We start from the raw sequence: 24455 nt of genomic DNA on the forward strand, positions 1-24455 counted from the left end.
TATTATGAAACTATGTTATATAAAACTTTTATAATGAGAAATTAAGATTATGACTCAAACTTTACTCTCTTGCAGCATGTATACACTTTTTCAAAAAAAGTGTTGATACAAGTTTCTGAATAACTGCAAAAACAACAAGGAAAGAAAAAGGCACTAAACTTGCAATGAATAGCAATAAAGTGAAAAGAAAGGCAACACTTGTGATTTATTAAGAAACTCTCATATTTCTGTATGAACTGTTCCTTTGATAGAGAATGGAGTAAAAAACCCACACTTCAGTTCCCAGCTAAGTGCTGAATATCCTTCAGACTTGTCTCACACTTTACTGAGACAGACTGAAACAGAGAAAAAAACAGACTGCACTTGAAATGAACAAAATCAACCAGCTACCATTAAAGAAAAGATGTTTGGGAAGGGGCACCACAAAGACCGATGACTAGAGAAAAACTATTTATGATATCTTTGTCATATTAAGTCAGTGTTATGTGAAATGTATCTGCAAAAGAAGAAAAGGGAAAATTAGAAACAGATCTCACAAGAAATTGTATACATATACACAGATTTGCATTAAATGCAAAATTTTTATTTGCATCAGCAGATGGTTGCATTAAAACCAAAGATAAACAAAATGTTCAACTGCCTGTTTAAACACAGGAATATAATTTCTTACCCTCGACGTAACTCGAAGTGAGACTTGAAACTAAATCTTGTACTCAAGTTATAATACTATGCTTTATCTCCCAAATTACTGATGTTCAATCTGGCCCTATGTCTATTTAGAAAACACATTAATTAGTTTTTTAAAATATCCTTTTATTAGTATATTACAAGAAGACAGCACCAGGCATTCACAGCTCTTGATTTCACTTTCACCTCAAAAAGCCAACCCTGCTCCATTTTCTCCTCAGCAGGGAGGGCTGGAGTCAAGTGCTGAAATTATATTTAGTAGTAAATATAAAGTATTTATAAATCTGCATAGAGTAAATCAAATGTTTAATATATATTTTAACAAAAGGGTAATTTGTTATGGATTTTAGGGCAGCAGTTAAACAAAACTGTCTTTAACACCTTGTACTGTGTGCTTGCTGCCATATACAACGCACATTCTTCAAGCCTGTAACCTATTTAATAACAGACATTAATTATTTATTGCCCCTCTATAAACAATTTATAAATGTACCCTCACCATAAAGCATGACCGGACTGGCCTTTGCTCCCACAATGAAGGTGTCTGCACTATTGTAACTGCTGCATTAAGAAGCAAACCCTACTTATAAAGAGCCTAACAGGGATACATTTTGTGATATAAAACCATAATCAAATAGCATAATCTACCATTTACATCAGAATTCAGTATTATGCAGTGGATTTCCCAAAATTACTGTGGTTACAATGGCACAGTTAGCAAAACTAAAAGTCATGTTTAGGCGCAATAGAAGTTTTTTATACTTCTGTCATGCAACTGTTGGATAAGTTCAGCTTTTCGCCCTGGAGTGTCTTAATAAGTAACTTTTTTAACAAAATACCTCAGCCAACACTGCCTATGGTGTCCTGCTTGCCCAAATGGGAGTGAAAATTTTAGGAAAACTGTGTATTTTGCTGCTCCAGGTTTTAGACTTTGGAAATAATACTGAGTGTTAACTGAGTGTCAATCTTCTCTTTCAGAGTGGCTGCCGCTCTTTATATTTTTAGTATGAAAATCAGTTAATAGTTTTAGTATGTATAAGGCGTTTTGTGACTCCTTCTGGCTTTTTCTATATATGTTAATTCCTCTCACATGAGAGCTGCATTAAATTTAAAGCACATTCTTTCAGCAACACACAAGAAAAGTTCCTTAATAGCAAGACTCAAGGAACAACACTTCCACAAGTTTTCAAGTCTGCTGTTTGCACGTCCTTTCCCTGGAATTTTTCTCCAACTCAGTGAGTAATCAACTACAGCTTTGTGACACTGCTTAAATATTTTTCTGATTAAAATCAGAATTATCCTTATGGAACAGATCTTTTCAGAACAACACAAGGAGCATCAGCCCCAAATATCAGTGGTGCAACACATGTCACCTGTGCTGTTCATCTCTGAAAGCATGTTCAGGAGAACAAACACCAACTGCAAGTAAGACCATATGCAAAAAAATTCCCAAGCAAGAGCAACACAGCACAGCCTATAACTCCTTGTTCTCAGCAGTCTAGATCCATTCAGGAAAGAGACACTGCACCAGGGAAACATAAAATACACAAAAAAACAAAGGCTCATAGTGTAGAATTAACTCATGCAGTTCAAAACTACTCATCTATTTTAAGTCAGTGAGAAATATAAATCACAATCAAGGCTGCTCTCTGTACATGTGAAAAAAATGTCGGTCCTTAATAATAAAATGTCCCTTTCACACCTAAATTATACCTTCTGTGTGGCATCTCAACACGAAAGTATGAACAGAAAAACACACCGAACAAGTTCTTGCCCTAGGAAGCTCACAGGAAAGTTGACAAAGGAACAACTATGTAATTTGAATAAAAGAGAAAAGAAGTTCATGAAATGAAGACAGACTATCGCTGCTTTATAAGATATGTGAGGAAAAAGGAAACACAGTAAACATAGGAGGCAATAACCATGTACATACATCCAGGTAAGAGAAAACATTAGAAATTACACTTTCTGAGGAAACAACCCCAGGATGACACACTTTAGGAGGCATTCAAGATCCCTGGTCCAAGACAGCCTAAGCTGGATGGTTGGAGGTACCAGGTGAGAATTTGCGGAGTGAACGCAGTGGTTAACAGGAAACAACACTGGGGTGCAAGGAACTTCCACCACCAGCAGCATCTTCTGGTCTCTGTCCAGTGAGGAAAACACAGAAGAGTATTTTCACTGATGACCGTGTCTGTACAGGTGATGTAACCTTTCTACTGCTCAGTCAACAAGACAAGTCCATCTGGAGTTTGGAGTCACTAAAAAGGTCTTAAGCACCCTTCAGAGTGATGAATACAACCCCTTCAGGACTCTTATGCAGGTATCTAATCCTTTAAAGATCAGCTTTGAAGATGTCCTTAGACTATAAAACAACAATCATATGTGGGGGGAAAAAATGGGAATAACACATGAACAAGCAAACCTAAAATAAAGATCTGTAAAATTCAGTGGGAAACTCAAGACAACCTTGGCAAGACCAGTGCAGTTAAAAACTGCTCATTATTCCTCAATATTGTTCCCTTACAAAAATGTTCCCTTTGCAGTGCTTCTGACCTAAATAACGCCCTTGCTTTTCAGAAGGTGGTTACTCAGTGGTTCCTCATTGGTCCCTCTCTCCAGGAGAGCACAAGCCTTACTGTGATAATCACAATAAAGGGGTTGTAACCCAAACCCGGGGACTTGGCCATGCCTCAAAGAAAATGAGGAAAAACCCTGAAAGGAAATGCCCTTGAAAAGCATATGAGGGACAACAGGAGGTAGGTAAATCTCTAACTGCATCAGGCACGAAACTGCAACAGATGGGGAGAGGCACCTGGACACATGTTAGTCTCTACAGCGCTTTCTGTCAGACTGTGTGGTCTCTCCTCATCCCCAGAAATGTGGAAAACGGGGAATAGCATGAGGGGGAAAGGGAGTAGCTGGAGATACAAAGTCTTGCCAGTGGAAGTAAAAGAAGTCTGTGCTTCACACAGCCTACCTTTATAATATATTACTAGTGGAAATCCTGCAATTTCCCTAACCCTCCCTGCAGGTGCAACAGACATGGAACAGAAAGATAATTCTTAATAAAACATTTTTTTTCCAAAGTACCTTGTTAAGGGCATCAACCATTAGACTGAATTTAAGCCCTGTGAGAGTTCTGGGATTGATGGTGAGCAAAGTCACAGTGCTTACCTTCTGTTAGGACTTTACCAAGACCTCCTGACAACCAGAAAAAAAAAAACGCCAAACCTTTTACCAATCAGATCCGTTAGGGCTAACAAAGGGAAAAACAGTATCTCCTCCCAAAGCCCCACCACACAAACCCATCTCCACACACAGACAGCACTGGGGATGCACAGAATATAAATTCTGGCTGTTATCACCAGGATCCCATGTTTCTTTTGCTGTATTTTTTGAAGGGGTATTTTGTTCCACACTAGCTAACTGCTGAATGCTGCTCACGAAGAGGCAGGAGGGACCACTGCAGCTCCATGGAAAGTAAATCCTGAAGACTTAGGATCCTAAAGAAGGGGAGCTCAGAGGGCAGATCCTGCCTCATCTCCCTTCCAGACCTGCTGGGAACATCAGCACTGGGCTCAAATATTTCTCAGGAAGCTAAGACTTACATTTCATTTGTTTAACTTTCAGTACAACGCTTGAAAATGTAAGCATGCAAAAGAAAAGTCATTGCTACTGCTTCATTTCATTGGGAGGGTCACTTATTAAATCAGAGAGAACTTTTCTCAGTACCCCTGACTATTTCAGTAATTTTACCTATTGATATCAAGAAAAATAAGCCATTGCTTGCTTGTGAAAACCTCACATCAGATTCAAAAAGGCAACATTTGTTGCTCTTCTGTGAGTTTGATCACACTTTTACAGCGACAATTTCGTTAAACCGCTGAAATATTATATTTTTTATCTCTGAAAGGAAAACACAAGGAGTAATGATTTCTTTTTTATATTCATCCTCAGACAACATTACTGAAATAATTATAAGGAAGAGGCTGAAATTTTTCATCATTCACCTCAGACCAGAACACACTTTCCCATTTTTTCACTCAAAAGCCCCTGAAAGAACTTCATTTAAAACAGTAGAAAAAATGCAAGAATACTATCACTTCTCATTTCAAGATGTATCATCTGTTCCTGCAACAAATGCTCACAAACGATGTGATTTTTTGTTTCAGAAAGTTACTAATCTCTGTTTCAGGTTTGATATATCTGCACTGTTCAAGCACAATGCATCACATGCATAGATGGACTATAAAACTTGAGTGGATTTGAACACAGCATAGATGACATGCAAAGGTGGCATCACCATCCTCAAATCAAGCTAACACACACACAAATAAAAATTAAACAAACAAATAGAACAAAACAAAAAACCAAGCAAATGAAAAAATTGTGTAATTGAACCCAAAAATTACTGATTGTGACTTTAACCTCAAATTTAAGCATTTAGTACACTTTACGCTAAACTGGGAACATGTTCCCCAAATGCTTCTATTCCAAGTATTTGTGTGCTAATTCTAAAAACAACTTTTCAGAGCTAACTGGGAGCTCTTCAGGCTGATGGTTTTCCCTTTCACATGCATTCTGTGACCTTTCAGGTAAGAAGGGGAAGATTAGCCCCCTGAGGTGCTTTTCACACTTGGTACAAGGTGAACAACAGGCAGGTGCAAACTTTACAATATCAGGACTACATTTCAAACCCAGTAGCCTGGAGATGAAGATTATCAGGAGTTGCTTGGTAACTGGTTTGACAAAGCACTCACAGTTTCCTAAATTCCAGCTCAGCTCCTCCACCTGGTACCTAGGAGGGCTACTGTCTCCCCTTTATCCTACCTGAGTTGAAGTGTCAGGCTGATGCTCCCATGTAACTGTGCATTTTACATAAATACGTTTTATCTGTTTAAAATCTCTGCTGTTTCAGAGTGCCCAAGTTGCTCTAGAGCTCTGTAGGAGACCAAAGCTTCATTCCTGCTCCAGTTATTTCCCTCCCCAGGGCTGCCATGAATACAACAAATGAAATCACGTGAACGGTGATCTTGTCATATCTCATCAGCAAAGCAAGAGTTGGCCTTGGTCATTATTAGAATAAAGAGATTTAAGAGATAAGCTTGCAACAAGACTAGGAAACTTTCTGTACACTGAGTTGAAGTCACTCAGTGCGGCTTCTCTGCAACATCTCCTTTTCCTCCAAGGATTTTACTGAACTTTCCATGTTCAAGGATCACTGGAAAAATTAGTTGTACGAATAGCAAATATAATGAGTCAGCTGCTCAGTTTATTTAGGATCCCTGCAACTCACACAGCACTTTAAAACAAGTTCTACAGGAAATTCAGTTGGTGAAATAAAAAAACTTTATTAGGGCTGGATTTGTAAAGAAAAAAGGTAAAGAAAATCCCATCCAAGATGCCAACAGTGTAATTATATTAGCCTGTTACAAAACAATTAAAAGTAATGAAATTTTGACTTCTCACTAAGTGTTAAGAAGCTTAAGATTAGTATTTAGTTAATCCTTCAGTCCCACTGAGAAGCCCTAACACAGACCAGACAGCATTCTTGAGGTGGTAATGTTGCTCCACAGCTTCTCAGCGGCATCACTCATCATGAGGCAGAGCCTGACATGCAAATATAAATTTACAGTTGGGTGGTGAAGAGATGCTGCAGACCTGCCAACACATACTTGAATCCAGCTGGTTCCAATTAATAGGATCCATCCTGGTGGTTGCTGGCAGCCTCCGAGAGGCTCCAACTTCTGCCACAGCCCAGGCTGGAAACCAGACCACTCAGACAAAAACTCTGCACAGAGATGGCACAGTCACCTCCTCACACTGCAGAGCAGGGAGTTAAGGGGGTAGGAGCAGAGCAGTGTGATGTACTGTCATATATAAACAAACATTTGGAGGGGACAGAGAGAAAAGGTTGTATGGACAACTTATACTCAACAGCAAATGCCATTTAATTCTCAATTTAAACTGCACATGATTTCCACCATCTGCCCCTCTTACCCCCCACTTCCCCAATCCTACAGAGACAATGCTGGAGTAGTTGCTGGAATCACCACATTTCACTGTAACTTTTCATCTTTAGTCTGAAACTTTGTTAGAAAAAGGGAAAAGAACTGATGGTAGTGAGATCTGGGAAATTATGCTTAAACAGGCTGAAATGGTTCTTGAAGGTAGAAGGTCAAAGAGAATGATTTTTAGTATGTTCTTTCAAAGTAATGTTCATATGGGTTTCATGGAAGGGTAAGGTTATTTAGAAACTTGAAAATGCTGTGTACACAAGATGTGGCATCAAGTATTTGCAATATCAAAGAACTTCATCAGACCGTAAGCCAGACAACCCACAAAACAGTAACATTAGTAATAAAACAGGGGATTCTGCCGCTTGGAAAAAAAAAGGAACAAAGAGATTTTAAAGAAATTATATTTTGTAATGCAATATTCCATTTTACGATTCTCTGCATTTCAGTTTATTTACTTCTTTGTGGTTTTAAGTAGAATATCAATTACATGTACTTCTTAATTCAAACCCCTCTTAAAACAGAAAAGGAGATTCAGTGAGAACAGTATCACTCAGGGAATGGAGTAATGAAGCTGAATCAAACACCTCAGACCAGGACTCAAACTTCCCCCCAGTTCCATAAGTGTTCAGATTCCTGGGAGTAAGTGTGGGAAATTTGACAAGCATGCTCGTGAATACATTAACTGACAAGAACCATTGCCCCACTCCAGTTAATGTATATCAGGGGAAAACATGTAAAGAGGCTCAAATAGCAAAATATCTCAGGCTAAAAATACCAAGAACTCCCTCAGCTGGAAGTTGTTAGCAAGAGCTCTGATAAAAATAAGGAACCAGGACAGCATAAATACTTTCCCTGCAGAAAACAAAACTACACTTGGGAGGAAAGTATTTGAAACATAATAAAAGAGGTGACTCACCCCTTTCAACGGGCAGCACACTCTGGAAAGAGGGGAGAGGGAACAGAGATCCAAACCCAACCACGAAGTCCTGGTGGGAGAACAGCAATTCCTAGCTCCCCCCCCGCCACTGAGTATTCTGTAATACAGACACCACTCCTGCGCTGAAGAATGACCTGTGGCTCTTGAGGGTCTCCAGAGTCAGGTAAAAGACCAAACTGAGTAAATGATTGCTCCTGGAGCCTTCAGAGGTTACTGGGATGCTCCTCCAGAAGGCTGCTGATACCTACTGCAGGACTGTAATGCTGTGGATATTTTAAATTCACCTCTTGGACATCAAGATTTCCAGACCTGGGCTGTATTTTTAAGTTCTTATGTATTTCTCAAACTTACCTTCACATAGTCAAATGATAAAAGCCAGAATTAGATGAGCCAGCTTTGTTTTGGTTTGCAAGCAGACACGCACATCATTCAGGTCTTTCGTTTTTTCGTGAGCCAGGAAGGGTACCCTAAGACAAGCCAATACGATCTACATTCAACAGCCTCACACACTCAGAAAAGTAAAGGAAGACCAGCAGGGTAGTCTTGTCTCAACTACAGAAGAAACACAGCAACCATGATGATTTATGACAACTAAACCAGCAAATAATGGTACAACAGGAAGACCACAATATCCCACTGCTTCATTTTGGATGGAAAATTCTTAAAATGCGGGAGGAACCGCATAAATAGCAATGATTTTGCTAAAGCATATTCACACAGTCTCATCATTTCATAATCACATAACTGACACTTGTATATCATGTTGGGTCATATACCAGAGACACCCAAAAGAGTTTGAATCTTTTAAAACCACCTCAAGCACCTCCTTCCACACAGCATCTAACAGAAGGCTAGGATGCTTCTGTCCACCAAAATCTCCATTATTTGGAGAAATAAAAGCCCAGAGAAGAAAGAGAATACTGAAGAAAGGGGAATAGTGGGAATACTGTAGTTAAATATACATGAATGCCTAAGAGATCAATGAAATTTACTTAATTTTACAAACTGTGATATAAATAAAAACATATAGAAAAACTCTGCCACAAGGAAATACTCATATCCCAGCCACTTCAGGCAAAAACATTCTTAGACTCTAGATTACAAATACAAAATATTAAGAGTGGGCTGGAAAATTGGATTTGAATCTTTGAATGTAAACAAGAAAAAATGTGAGTACTATGTAAGGACACCTCAACATCTTCACTGAGGAATCTCACAGCATAACTCATGGATTGTATCACACCACTGAATGATCTTTTTCTACCAATTTATACCACTCACTTTTCAATTCTACACTTTGGATGAAAACATGCAAAACACAGAGATGCTGGGAAGCTCCCTATGCTAAACAGTGGGTTGAAGGAAGAGGAGTCAGGACAGCTGGTCCAAGGAGCCCCTCTGTGTATCCAGGCACACAGAATCTTTATCTTATTACCATTACAGCCATAAGGCTGTGGGGCAAAGAGAGCTTGAACACACCTTGATACTTAAGACAGTTTCTGTATTGTTTCAAAAAGTGGTCTGTCCTCTTCAAATATATAAGTTTAGCTAAAATACCTGCTGGCAATTCAAGAGCAGAGGTCCCACCGCATTCATATGACCCAGTTCCCCATATCCACAGATTAAACTCATCTTTCCCAAAGCACCAGTTCTCTACTTCCAGCACCATCAGGTAGAAAACAGAACAGATCTATGTACTTCATCCTGGTTTTCATGTTGCTTTCAGAATTTCCCCAAGAATGGAACCAGACTGTGGGGTTCTGTCATTCCATAGGCCCGAAAGAGCTGGGGGTTAAAAAACCCAAACAAGCCAAAAATGGGCAATCGAAAAACAGATAAACCCTCAGGGCACAAAAGCTTTTTCAGGTCACTCGGGCTGCCAAAAGGGAAGAAAAAACTTATCTTTTTTTGGGTAAGCCTGCGTTAATGGCTAGGGGTGCTACCCAGGGAGAAACATGGATGGAAGTTTTTTGGAGAAATCAAAAGCTTGTTTTACCAGATAAGCACTAGGGGAGTAGTACATTCTTAGGCAGAAAGAAATTACAGGTACACAATTACTTTTGCTGTCTTCAGATGCTTTCACTGACATTGATCTAAAGAAATACTTTGCTTTAAGAAGTTTGGTTGTTGGGTGCTCCTAAAGAGAAGTTAATGCAGGTGTTGAATATAAAATCAGCCTTGGTGAGATAACTACAGTTATTACACAATCAACAGGTATGACACGGTAAACTTCATGTTTCCACACCAGTAGTACAAGGATGTAAGGGTGACACTAAATAAGCTCAAAAGGGGACCAAGAGTGCAGTCTATTAACTCTGAGAATGCCTCTTCTAATTTTATTCCATATTAGAATCAAAACTATTTGTTGTTTATTTTGTGGGGTTTTTTTTCATCAACCTGCTTCTGTGATTCAACATGTGCAGGTGATGCTCAGTTGCCTGTTCTACCCTCCCTTCTAAGTTATATACATGGATCTATGCAAACACACACATAAAAACACACATGCAGACAACATAGTGAAAATAGTCAGTGCTGGGAGAACGTAATGTTCACCTTTCTTCAGTTATGTTAATCATTTAAGTATGTTATTATACTGGAAAACAAAAAGTTCCAAGGCAGTTGCGGGCATGCTAAAAAGTAACATACACAAAACCGGCCTTAAGTTTAGCTGAAACCCACAACTGAATCACAACTGCAAGAAGAACACAAAAACATTTCCAGTTTGATGCTGCAGAATACACAGCAATTACTTTGCCAAATTCCACTATTGGTCTCTTCAATGTAGTTTCTTGGCTCCCTTTACAACACCACTGGAATTCTACAAAATAAAGTGTGAAGGCATATATGACACTGTCACAGGTCAGGTTTCCCTTCATTTACCTCTTTAGTTTTTCACTTGTATCCTGAATTACTGAGGATTTCCAATGTTTGTGCAGAGCACTACAAACCCACAGCCATTAAGAAGGCAAAGCTCTCTTAATAAAAACACACTATACCAGACAGCCCCTCTAATTGTGCTTTGTCTACTGAATGTACACACTGTGCAAGGAGAAATTAAACAGATTATCATCTCCACCCCTTCTCTGTGGGATACGGAATGACATTCTCTGTGGAATATGGAACAGGTACACCCAACAAGATAGGTATTACCCTACGCTTTCAAATGCTTTGGCTCACAGTCTAAATATTAAACCCACTGAGCCCTTTTTTGACCTTTTTGAAGTATTTTGTAACAGCTTTATTACATAGTGATATGAGTGAAAAGACTGCTCAATTCCCTCTACCTTGTTTTACAGGAAAAATACATACGGTTTTATGACAAGAAAAGCTTCTTCTGTCTATTAACCCCTTTTTTTTTTTTCCAAATGAGTAATCCCACACAGAATTGGAGGTTGACACCAAGCAACTCCAATCTTTCTCGTTTCTTCCGATTTTGAATAATTAACTACAGAGTTACAGGTCTGTTTCGGGAATACTGGGAAAAATTTATAAATAATTTTCTCAATTACTAGAATTAATACGAAAAACACCTGCATCCGGTGCTCCAGTCTGCTTTTCTTTCTAATCATCTATTTAAGATGTTCTGTGAAATAATTCAAAATAATTTTTTTCAATCACTTTTTTCATGTTCCCCAGCTACAGCTGGAGAAATTATTTAAGTCTTGCATCTTTAAAGCATAAGACAGTTTTATTGAGAGGGGAGGGTTTGTTTGTTTGTTTTTGCTGCATTACAGTACATTATATTATTTCTAAAAATATTTAAAAATATATATAACTAGGCTTGAAATTGCACGTATCTACAGTTTTTGGTCTTGTAAGAGTAAACATCTTTATTTTATAAAGAGTTAGATGTGCAGATAGTAAAATGAGAAGTGACACTGCATTTGAAGAGGTGCAGCAGAAGTCAGGAACACCAGTGTGTTGCACCTCAGATCTGCTTGTCAAGCCCATTACCATTACCAGAGGCACATTTCCATACTTCCAACACTGTTCTTCATCTTCTGACCAGAAACTCTCTTATGCTTCAAAGTTTTGTGTATTTTGAACAATCAGTCCTGTGTACAAGCTCTAGGTGTTTATCTGTTGATCATATACTTCTATTCCAACTTAGATCAACTTTCATTTGTATTATTTTGTGTTTATTATATAAACACACAGGAAAACCACACTTAATTCCTCAGGCCAGTATATACAGCTTTAGGTTTTTTAAATATCATCTCCACCTGTATATATCCTCTCCAGACTGATATTCAAGGAATATTAAACAGGTTACAATGATTTTAAAGGGTTTTAGCAGTAACTTAAGGAATCAAACAGTTCAAGAGACAGACAATGGGAGTTGTAACCTTCACTTCCGGGGCAGTTTCAGACTTGGCAAGGGAGCTTCTTTATTCTTGATACACCTGATGAAATTCCAGTAACTCACCCACACTCCAACCACACAAAAACCCCCTGTAACTCCCCACCACCACCTCACTTGAAAGGCTGACCTATCAGGAGCAACTGGAGCCATTCAAGACTGGACCCCATCCTTGGAGGGTCACTTGGGAGAAGAAGATAAATAGAATATTTAGCATGGACAAATCAAAGGGTTTTGGTTTATCAAATGCTCCGTGGCAGAAGCATCAGATGGCATCTTCACTTCCAGCCTCATAAATCACTGTATTAACGACACAATCCTGCAGCCTGTCAGCCTATGATGCATTCTGTCCCAACACTGTCAAGAATAAAATATTTATTAAGGAACTATATAGTTCCATTCCTGTACTCAAGTATCTTCCTCAGAGCTGGCCTTTCCCTCCCAGGGAAAGACCAACACAGGTGTCATGGTTTGAGAACCTGAAAATCCAATTCCCTAGTCCAAGCCCCCTCCCACATCTCAACCCAGTGTGAGATGCATTTTCCAGACACCACACGAGACTCCAAATGGGGGAAAGGGAATATATATTACAATGACTGTACAAATAAATACTACAATACATTATATACAACCTTAATTATCTCTACCATGACATAAGTATTTACAATGGATCAAATCTCTTTTCCCCTCCAAATAAAAGTCCAGGAGGGAAGAAGGAAAAGATCCCTTTCCACTCTCAGAGCAACAATGTCTCTAAGGCAGCAGGTTCTCTTCTTCTATGCAGCAGCTGTAACTGGATTGTCTCTGCCAGTACACACGAGGGGTATCCAAGCCCCTCGGCCCGTCGTCTTCAAGTGAGGGTCTTCTCTTCCGTGGGCTGCGTAGCAGGGACAAAACTCACTTCACCACGGTCCTATCATGGGATGTAAGACCCCCATGAAGGTCCCTTCCTCAGAGGATTCACCCCTGAGTCAGAACATCTCGGGCAGCTTTCAGTTGGAAGCCTTTGCCTCAAGAGTTCTATCAGAGCTCCTGTGCTCTGATCTCAGGCTGCTAGCTTAGCTTGGCAGCAGCAGTGAGGGGGGGCCAAGGTCACCCCCTCTGCATTCCTTCTCCGTCTCGGTCCAGCTTTCCAGGACGCTTTGAGCTTCTCAGCTCTTCTCTGCAGTGCATGTTGCACTTCACCCTTCCCTTCCAGGAGGTGAGGGGTCTCCAAGGAGTTTGGGGGGTTTTTGGTTTCAGTTCTTACCCCAAAAACTGTCTGTAGAGCTTAGGTCTGCTCTCTCTCTGCTGCTGGCTCTTGTTCTCTTAGACAACTCTGTGTCTTCCTTGGCTGCACCTTTTTTTGCTGCTTCTTCAGTTATCTCTTGGCTCTTAGCCACAATCTCTGGACGCTGCTTCTGCTGCTGCTCTGTCTCTGCTCACTCACGGTGGAGAAAATCTCTTTAGCTTTCAGCCACAGGTACTTAGCCCAGTCTAACACCGTTCCAAGTCCCTGCAGCCCATCACTGGGGGTTGGGGGGGCCCAGCCCCCAGTGGGGCTGCTGCTGTTTCTCCTCGTGGCTCCTACAACATGGCCACTTCTTCAACAACAAAACTACAACTACATTCTCTTCCGTTCTGCTTGTGATATGTTTATATTTTGCAGAAGCACTCATTGGGTAAAACTTCAGAACTTCAATGGTCACCACCCCCTGGGGTTTTACCATTTTATAACTTCAGGGAGAAAACTGTTTCCCCCCACCACAACAGGCTACCTCAGGTTGCCACTGATGTTGTTGGAATTTTTTTTAAACTATAAAAATGGTTTTCAATACTGACACTTTTTTATAAGCATTAAGCTGCTTATCACAGAAAACACAGCATTTTACCTTCCTGATTAGCTGCAAAAGCATTTAATTCCAACAGTGTAACATTCTTATCACCTTTTCCAAACTCATTAGATCAATATAAAAATGCATCTGCTGATAACAAGACATTATCAGTATCAATATTAAAAAAAAGAATTGCATGAACTGGAGTTCACATATACTGACTACTTATTACTACTGATTACTTACTGCTTCTGCATTTTCAGAACACTGACTTCTTTCTGTAAAAGTTATAGGGGGTTGTGGGTTTGTTTTAAGGTGAAATTTCTCCCGAAAATCAGAGCCACTGGAAATAAAATGGAAATTAATGTAAAAAACGGGACACTGTAATCAGTAACTTCTTAATTTCTTCCTCAAGACTGAAACTTCTCTTTCAAAGACAGTATTTTATTTAGGAATGGGACACAGGAAACAAAACAGTCAAGCCTAAATAGTAAACCAGTACTTTCATTGGCCTGATCAATCCTATCAAGAGTTTGGGGTTAACATCAAGCGTTGTACTTCAACCAGACCCATATAAACTTAGACCAAAAAAACACCAAAAGACAAGTCCAAAGCCAGACTTAAACCCTAAAAGGATGGATGGGATGGAGCAGCCCATGAATTCAACACACAGAGGAGCCAAACAACCCTCACTATCCACAATCACATATGACAAACTATACCTGCCATCAGAAATGTGATTTTTGAAATCGGATTTTCCCAATTTGTCATTTCCTAATTGACATTTGCACAAGAAACAAGATGGGGGAAAAAAGTGTGATTGGTTTCAGCTCAGATTCAGTTGGGAGATTGTCCAGTGGGTAAGGAGGAACACACAGGGAAAGTTAATGTATTAAGAATTTTAATTGTTGGCCTATCACATCTCATCTACGTCAGCTAACACCTTCATGAAATGAAAAAAACAGTGTACAATCACATGAAATAAATAATGCAAGTCATTAACAGAATGTTCCTACAAATAAGAGAATGTTTCAAGAAAGTTCTTGCTACCCTGAGCCAATTCCGCTAAAATACTTTCATTAATGAGTCATATATAGAAGCACAAAAGTGTACATGATAAATCAGTAACGATTATAAGACCTTCTCAGGACACAAAAAGAATAAGGAATGTTAATAAGAGAAACTTCAATACAGGCAAATGTAGAGTACTGTGCTCAGGAATAAGAAATCAAATACACAAATATGAAATAGGGAATAACTGGCTAGGCAGCTGTGCTGTAAAAAGAACCTGGAGGGCATATGGACTGCAAAATAGATTATTTAAAATACAAAACCAAAACAAATTAAACCAAAAAAAACCAACAAACAAAAAACCCCAACAAAGCCCAACAACAATAAACAGGCAAGTGTTCCAGAGAGTATTATCAGCACTGGTTTATATATGTTTCATCTCACAAGAGATAAATTATTTCATTCTGCTCCATTCCATGCTCTGGACATGCTACTATTAATATGGAGACAAAATAAAAACACTACAGAGGCAAGAATTGAAGAAAGTTTGAAGTGGGGAAAAAAATGACCCATGACAAAAATTTTCAGAATATTTTTATATTTGATGAAGCTGGAAAGAGAAAAGCTGAGACACAATGGTCTTGACTTAGTGCCATATTTCAGTTTTTCAGAACATGACGTTTTATGTTCTCACCTGTTACCTTCCTGGGCCTGGAAGTGAGAAATATCCTACAGAGCAGCATGGACAGAGGTCGTCAAGATTTCTTAATTAATATGTCTGTTGCTATCTGAGGAAGATTTTCTCTCAGAATTTGAAACAACACCTGACCACAACCTGGACTTAGGGGTCTGTGGTTTAACTTCAGTAGACACTAGGAATAAAAAAACTTCAGCTGTGACACAACTTGGACTGTTTGTACACCAAAAAAAAGCAAGGAACAACTGGTCCCAACTGCAAGTAACACAGCTGGAAGGCCCTGAAGATGGAGCTACTGAACATTCATGGAGAAAAAACTAGTTGTGTTCTTGGTGGTACTTTAAAAGGAGGAGCTTTAAAGAGCAGCTTTAGCAGAAAACTCTTAAAAGGTGGTGTTTTGATCAGTTGCTGATTCCTGCCCTCACAGAGCATCATGACCTTCTCAAGGAGTGGCTCTGCCCCATTACAGTGCCACCCTGAATCACACAATCATGGATTTGTAAGCCTCCCTCCCTAAGCACAGCAGGTTGGTGAGACTGTGCTGCCGGTAAGTATGACCTGTCCACCCTGGATAACTTCAGAGTGCATTTTCCAATTTCCAGTATGTCCAAAAGAAAGACGGTAAAAAAATTTACAACATTTAAGTTCCTTTCGCATCTTGTCCTTAGAACCAGTGGCAAGCAAGATGCCAGAAGCTGCACATACAGACTTCTGGTTTATGCGATATTCAAAAAAAAATAAACTTCAGGGCTACAGAGCTCAAATTGGGCACCCAATAATCAAGAAGTGTTTTTGCCTTTCACTTTTTGCACCTTAGTGCCAATTCTAAAATTGGTTGTCCAGCAGGAGTGGCTTGATACCTATTTTTAAAGGTGAAGCTCAGGCACCGTGGTGATGGGCACTAAAGAAACAACATATTCCTCCTGTAGGAACAGCAGTATTATGAAACGGCAAGTCAGCCATAATGCACATACTGCATGACAGCAAAATAGCAAATTATCAAATAGCTACTCATTATGAAAACAATGCTCTTTTCTACACAATAAAAACTAGGGAGGTTGTGCAGGGAGTTGGTGTGGGGGTTTTTTCCAGAGGAAAAAAAAAAATCAGTGAACATGTAAATGAGGGCAAAGTGAGAACAGTGCTTGGTATATACCCACACTTTCCAAGTTAAGAGAATCTTATTGGGAATGCAAGCACAGCACCCAGACACTGCACTTCAGACACAGAGACACACTGTTCCAGCTGATTTTGAATGGCAAATTCTATCCTTCCCTCCCAAAGCTCTGACATCTCTGAGCTGCAGATTTCAGAACTACCACGGTCAGTCAGTATTGCATAAGTGTTGGTAGGTTTTGCCTTGAAGTAAGAAATTTACCTCTCAGTCTCCCAGGGGCAGCAAAGGAATGGTCATTTTCCAGCACCTGGAGGGACAGAATGTTCCTCCTAACTTAACAAAAACCCTCCACTTCCTGACCTGCCTCCTTTGCTGTCCTGGCTCTGCTCCCTGCTCTGCACCAAGTCTGCTTCCCTTGTCTGGATGCACCAGCCCCCACCCAGATCTCTGATCCTAATGCCAGTTCCCTTAGGGAGCAATTCTTTGTCTCCTCTCTCCAGACTGGCCATTTCCACCCTGGCTTCCTCCATCCTCTTTCAGGAGCCAGCCTCGGTTACCTCTGTGTCCTGGCATCTCACAGCTGCAGCCTACAACTGCTCATATTTACACTTGCCTTACCACCAGCATGTCCAGTCCCAGTTTTTCTCCCCTCTTATCCCAGGATCTGCCCACTTACAATTCTTCTCCCCTCTGATCCCAGGATCTGCCCAGACCCAATTTTGCTCCCCTGTAACCCCAGGATCGGCCCACTCCTGATTTCTCTCCCCTCTGATCCCAGTATCTGCCCACTCCCAGTTTTTCTTCCCTCTGATCCCAGTACCTACCCAGTCCCAGTCCCAGGTTTTCTCTCCTGTAATCCCAGTATCTGCCCATTCCCAGTTTTTCTCCCCTCTGATGCTGGTATCTGCTTCACTCTCAGGAAGGATAAAATATTCAGAGATTACAGTTAGTAAGCCCTAAGAATATGCAAATGTATCTTTTTGAAAAGGCTTGTATCCTGGCAAAATACAGATGCTTTGTCATGCAAATGGAAGACACCTCCCTGGAATCAAATCCCTCATCCTTTTTCAACTACACTTCAAGGAGAGGGGCACATGGTAAAAGTTGCAAGAACTTTTAAAACATCAGGAAACACGTTTTTTTCTCTGCCTAATTTTTAAAGCAAGCCACATTTCAACGGAACTTTTACACACAAATTAAATAAACTAACACAAGGTTTAGGTATGCCATTATAAATTTTGCCCCCAACCAGTGAAAGTTCGGCAAAGTTATGAAAATCTTCTTTGACTACCTTAATATTTAAGTAAAATGAATAGTTTCTGTGTACTGTTTGATCTCCAAGGCAAAGGCTGTTATTGTCAGTGGTCTGAACTGCAGCACATACATTATCTGAAACACCTTCAGCGTGCTGCCCAAGATACCTGCACAGCGTAACAGAGCACCTGAAGCACTATGGTCAAGAATAAGTACTGACAAATAGCTATTATTTCCAGAACCTTCCGTGTACTTCATTAAAAACTATATTCCTCTAAAATGACAAGAAGTGTTCTGTTCACAGACTCCCTGAGCAGTACAACTGCAACTTTTGCAAGTTAGACCTGATGGATGAAATCATTGTATAAATGTCAAACCTAAACTTTCTAAAACAGGTTGGATTAAACTACTAGCTTTGTTTTCAAAGCAGGGAAAAAAAAAGATAATGTGTCTTTTAGCATCTGAACCTGAAGCTCACCTTTTCCTAGAAAAGAGTAACAAATTTATCACTTAATTTTTATCTGTACCTTACTTTTTTTTTGCAGCCTACAAACATTAGTGGGAAAAAAGTAACTTAACTATGTAAACTCATGCGACGCAGTCTTTCCTAATCTGAAGGGGAAAAAAAAAAAAACAAAAAAAAAACCCAAAAAAAACATTAAACGTCCCCCCCCCCCCCCCCCCCCCCCCCCCCCTCCCCGCAAACAACATCACTCATATAAAGAGCTGTACGTCCAAAGAGCCAACCACCCAAAATAGATGTGAGGAGAACCAACATTTTGATCACACCTCCTTTTATAACCAATTAAATCATAGTCACTAGTCATCCTTTTATTTTTTAACCAAAATCTGTGTCTGCTAAGCCCTAGTAGGGTTAAGGACATCCTGGGAAAAGAATTAGTTTAGAAGACCACTGGAAGATCAAGACAACTTAACTCAAAACACAGAATTCAGTCAGAACTTAGTTTTGCCTTATATGTTCCTTTGAACTACTTTTCTGCATATATATTTTCAAATTGAAATATTATTATTTATATATACACAGAGAGTTGCATTTGCAAATGGAACCTGTAAGGTCTGGTCCTCCTTTCTCCAAGATTAGAAGTTTACAGAGTTTCATCATTCAATGAAATGTCAGTAGGTCCAAGCTCCTAATCTGAAACAGTCCCATTTTAAGGAATAAGGACAAAAAATAAAAATAAAAAAGTATATCCAGTTGCTTTGAAGAGATAACAAAAGATGATGCGTAGAAAACTTCTAGGGCTTTTTTCCTTTGACAGTGTAGATGGGTCTTATATGGCGCCCTCACAGCGGTGAAGAACTACTGTTTAAAACAACTATTCCATCCTTTATGCAACAGGGAGGCCTGAGCCCAAAATTAAGGCACTGAATGAGAGGAAGGGGCACAAAGACTCTTGCGATTTTTGTCTCTTCATCTTTTCATGCCTCACAGGTACTGTGTGCCCTCATTTCTCGTGCTCCCCTACTGTGCTGTGGCTGTACCTCCCTAGTAAAGAATTAGGGGTTTTTTTTCCCTAAATTCATCTACACTTCACACGTTGTTAAGCTACATAATACAGACAATTAGCCCCAGAGACCAAGCAGAAACGACAAAGAGAAAGCCCATGAAACAATGCCATGTTGGAACTGAAAGTTTGCCAAGGGCTACTATAAATGACTGGCAAAACTTGCTTCATTTTATTAGCAATTACATAACCTCAAAGCACATAAATACTAAAGGCAGAATACAGCGAGATGTACATACTACAAAACATATTTGGCACTGGATTGTTCTGTAAAATACATCAAAAAAAATATTGCAATCAACATCTGAACACACATCTTTTCCACACTTGATAAACACTCTTTTCACACCCTAGTCCTGTCACTGGCACACATCCTCATGGGGAATAAATATGTTCCACACAATCAGGCTACGCAAAACCTGAGGTAGTGTAGTATTTAAAAAAAATTATTTCCTTAGTTATTTCAAGTGTATTTTGGAGATACGTTACTGGCTACAAATTTTAGATACTTACAAACTTGAGGAGACATACTAGTCTTAAGTTGCATATTCTGTTCTAAAAAACTTGGAAATTGAACATAATTATAATCCCTCTCTTCTTGATTAAATAAGTACTTAATGAATCAGTCAAACATACATATTTTTCTCTGTGGTTTACAAATTAAAACAATCTTATGCAGAAGTTGGTGCTGTATGTTTGTAGAGATATTTAATTGGAAGGCAACCTTTTTTTTTGAGCACAGCAAAAACTCACGCATTACCTTGGGACAAGCATTGCATGGCTGCAAAACAGTGCAGTAAGAGGAAAAAAAAATGCAATCACAGCTTTTTTGATGTCAGAAAGAAAGCATATGAAAATAGCCAGGATGTGATCTGACCTATTAAAAAGAAACTTTAATAGATGTAATACAATAAAAATCTGAAATGTTGACTGTATAATGATATTCCCATCATAAACCAAGTCTTAAAGCTTTTTTTATCTTTTCTTTTGTTTGTTTCGCTAAAGGAAAAGGGGGGAAGAGGATGTTTCCGAATTCCCAGCTGGGTTCATTTTTAAGAAGATGCTACCGTGAAGCTTCTTATCTGTCAAGTCCATGGTGTAAAAACAAACCATTCCAGTGTTTTGCATAAAATAATCTACACGTGAAGAATCCACATTTCCAGCTGCTACTTACGAATGAGAGACAACGTGTATTTAAATCGAACAGCACCACCTAGCAGGTCCCCCACAACTTTACTTAGGAGGGCAGTTGCTACTTGGCAGTAAGTCAGTTTAGCAAGCTCGCCCTGAAGATTATTAAGCATTTTCACACCACGTGCAATATTATGTGCTCTAGGACACCAAAAACCTTTAAGAAAAATCAGCTGCAGTGAAAGAATTAGACTGAACAGTTTGAACCTTCAGCCCCATGACCGGAGCATTTGTGTATGTGGCTGGTATTAGGAAGTTTTCGCGGAGCAGAAAGAACATGATCTTCATCTCATCCAACACACAGCAGCCCTATGGATTTGGTTTTAGTCCCACTGTGAGGTCCCACTGTGCCCTTCAGTGATTTACCAAGTGTATTAACAAACATGAGCAAACATGCAGCACAAGGAAATGGTTTAATTCGCTGATTTTGTAAAACCAAACAAACAACTCTTCCACTAGCCAGTTAAGTAATTATTTTTAAGTAATTATTTTTAAAATTATCCCTACACTGGGAGTAAGAAGCGCCACTAGTTGATCAGATTTTAGTGCCCAAGTTGTGTCTCCCTCTCTATCTCAGCAACTAACGCTTCACCAGTGCGGCCTCTGCCTCTCTCCACTTTCCAATGGCAAAGTTAAGTGAGAAATTGACACTTCAAATTTCCCCTACCATCTCCCTCTCCTGCAGCAAAAGAGATGTCTGGCCTGTTCCTGTTCCAGGAAGCGTGCATGCCAGCCTCTGGAACTAGGAAGTCCCTTAACGAAAAAAAACAACCCACCGTTGTAGTTCAAAAGAACTAATCCGGCATTAAAAAACAAAACAAAACAAAACAAAAAACTAACTAAAAAAAAACCCTCAAACAACAAAAAACAACAAACCAACTAACAATAACAACAAAACAACTTTTAGGTAAAGGTTCAGGACAAACTGCCTGAAGGGAAACTCATCGGCCGTGCCCGGAGCGCAGATCCCAGTGCTGAGCCACCTCCGGAGCGATGCGATTTTCGGACCAGAAAGGTGCAAACCCGGCCTCTCGACGGAGGTTTGCACCTCTGGACTCCCCCCAGCAGCCTGTCCCCGACCTTCTCATCTCCGACACACTTCGTCCCCCTCCTTCTCCTCCTGGCAGGGGCTCTTCCTACCCCTCCACCGCGGTGGCAAACCAGCCCCGGTCACGCCAAGTCGCTGCCACTACAGGACAACTCGAGGAGCCGCCGTCCATTCCGGAAAACGCGGTCTTCCCCCAGTTCCCTCGCGGGGCGGGGGCATCCCCAGCACTCTCCGTCGGGATCCCCGCAGGCGGCGGGGACGGAGCTCCCAGAGCGCGGTTCGGATGGGGGGTTTTAAGCGCGATTACAAATAAAGAATAATAATAACTATAATAATACTAACAGTAGTTTTGTCAGGCGGCGGGGCCCGGTCGGACCCAGGCCAGGGGTCGCGCCAAGGCACCCCCGATGCCCGCACCCCCTTTGTGTGTGCGGAGTTCCCCGGGCGTCGACAATGCGGGGACGGCCAAAAGTTGCGAGGCGGCCAGTTGGGACGCGGCGGGACCCGCAGCCCCCCACGCGGGGCTCTTTGTTAGCGGGGCTGTCCCGCACCTTGCGGGGTCGGCGATGGGGCGGCGGGGACCCCCGCGGGACCACCTTGGACGGGGCGCTCCGCGACCCCGCAGCGCTGGGACCCCCGAGCACGGGCGCTGCCTCCGCACTCCGTGGGATCCGGCCCGAGGGGGTTGAGAGGAGGAGGGGCTGCGCCGCAAAGTTTAGTTGTGGGGTGCGCGGGGGTTTGCGCGGGGTTTGCGCGGGGGTTCGTGCGGGGCGTGTACTCACTTCTCCCTGGCCTGGCTGTCGGACGGGACGCTGCTGTTGCTCTTGCCTTTGCCGTACATGCCTGCGGAGAAGCTCCCGACTGTCACGCACCTGTCAACCCATCACCGCCTCCCCGGGACCGGCCCCGTCGCCACGGCGACCGCGCCACTCGCGCGCGCCATTGGCCGGGCCCGCCCCCGGCGCCGTGATGGACGGGGCGCACGGAGGGGCCGAGCGGGCCCCCCGCCCCGCCCCCGGCCCCCCCCGCCCCTGCTCCGCGCAGCTCTCGCCGCCTCTCCCCGGCGCAAGGGGGAATTAGAAACGGTTCTAGAAGGATTTTTAAACAACCGGCTGTTCCCGGCGCCGGCCGCCCGCCCGCCGCCGCTGCCGCCGCCGCTGCCGCCGCCGATGGGGGAGCGCCAAGGAGAGACGCAAACTGCGGACCGGACTCACTGCCAGCCCTGTGTCCGCGGCCTCCCAGCCGCGCACCGAGACCCCTCGACCGCCCCCTGCGCCCCCACGAGGGCGGGGGGCACCCCCTGCCCCCTCCTGCCCCCCCTGTGATCTGCCCTCAGCCCCCACGGGGACCCCCCCACCCCGGCCAGACACAACCCTGAGGGTCCCCTCTCCCCGACGGTCCCCCGCCACAGCGGGTCCCACACCACCGAGGGTCCCCCTATTCCCCCACCGGGGGAGGGACCTTCCTCCTTTGCGATGAGAGGCGAGTGCCGGGACCGGCCTTAGGCTGGAGCTGAGGAGGAAACGTTTCCTGAACCAAAGCAGCGTGGCTTTTTAGAGAGGCTTAAAAAAGAAAAAGTAAAAAAAAAAACAACACCAAACTGCCCCACGGTCTCTAAAGAAAATTCAAGGAAATGCTTTGATTTTTTTTTTTTTTGAGTTACATCGCAATAATTGCGTGCTCACAGGAGGTGGTAGGAAGGGAGCAGCCACTGGGGCCATTTATTGCCTGATTTTTTATTTTTTTTTTTGTCTTCTTTCTAAACCGCAGTCCCAAATTTTGCGGATTTTGATACCTGCTTATGTTTGAAATGCGACTAACCTTGTAAACCCACTCACGTGCGTAATTCTTGGGGGGGGGGGGGAGAGGGCTTTTAGTGATTTAATGTTTTAGTGTTTAATGCCAAGCCCTTTCTCAGATCGGGTCAGATTGTAAATGTGCCCATCTCCGCGTCCTGTGGGCAGGCAAAGGTCACAGGCAACCAGCGCCACAAAAAACCCCAATCAAGATTGCAGGAGGGAAGTTGTGCCAGACGTGGACCACCAGCATCTGTTTATCATTGCCGGAGCTGCAAGGGGAAAAAATAAAATCCTCTGGATTTTGAGCTGCCCGAGCAAAGGGAATGGTTGGGGGGGGGAAACGGGGGGGGGAAGGGGGAGAAATAGAAGTATTGATGAGCGACTGGAACAAACTAGCGATGTCAGCAGAGACAACGTGAAGGAACAAGAGAGACTGGAGAATCCGAGGTGCTTGTAGCAGTTCCCTACACGGTGTGGGTTGTGCGGGATGTCTGTGCTGTTGCAACCCACCACAATAATTCATCAGATTAAAGCACACCACAGCAAATCCCATTTTGTGCCAAAGTTGGTTATCTTAGGCTTATATCTAATTTTTTTATATTTTTTTTTTATTAACAGTTAGAGAGAGTGGTTGGAATGAGTCTAGGGAGAGAAGTAAATTAGGCTGACATCAGCCACCCTGGTGGGATCAAGGCTCCTGCTCCCAAATTACACTGACAAGACCAGGGGAAGAACAACGAACAAGGTGGCAACAGTGGGTTGTGGTGTGAGGAGAAAGAGGGAAAACAGAAAACTGAGAGGGGAAGGAGTGAATGGAAGGGTAGGAAAAGCTCACAGAGGAAACAAAAGATGAGGAAGCAAAGCACAAGCACAACGCACGAGGAAGTTGGGTGATAAAAGTGGGAAAAGACGAGGAAGATAATATGAGAAGTTAATGAAACGTGAACCGAAAGGAGGAGTTTTGGCCTCACTTAGGCAGAATAATGCTTAC

At 41.9% G+C, this 24455-nt stretch overlaps 1 protein-coding gene across 7 annotated transcripts in view; it reads right to left on the reverse strand.

Moving 5' to 3' along the window:
* SSBP2 (single stranded DNA binding protein 2) overlaps positions 1 to 22599 on the reverse strand; it is a 136474-nt gene extending 113875 nt beyond the window's left edge. For 4 of the 7 annotated variants that reach the window (XM_027635198.1, XM_027635196.1, XM_027635194.1 and 1 more), the window contains exon 1: positions 22448 to 22599. In XM_027635198.1, the coding sequence (XP_027490999.1) occupies positions 22448 to 22506 (59 nt within the window). In that variant the 5' untranslated portion in view covers positions 22507 to 22599. The remainder of the gene's footprint in view (positions 1 to 22447) is intronic. The other 3 variants (XM_027635197.1, XM_027635193.1, XM_027635191.1) reach the window with 1 other exon arrangement.
* Between the last annotated feature and the right edge of the window lie 1856 nt (positions 22600 to 24455).

The sequence above is a fragment of the Corapipo altera genome, unplaced genomic scaffold (assembly GCF_003945725.1).
Source record: "Corapipo altera isolate COAL_440 unplaced genomic scaffold, ASM394572v1 61411, whole genome shotgun sequence".
Taxonomy (NCBI): domain Eukaryota; kingdom Metazoa; phylum Chordata; class Aves; order Passeriformes; family Pipridae; genus Corapipo; species Corapipo altera.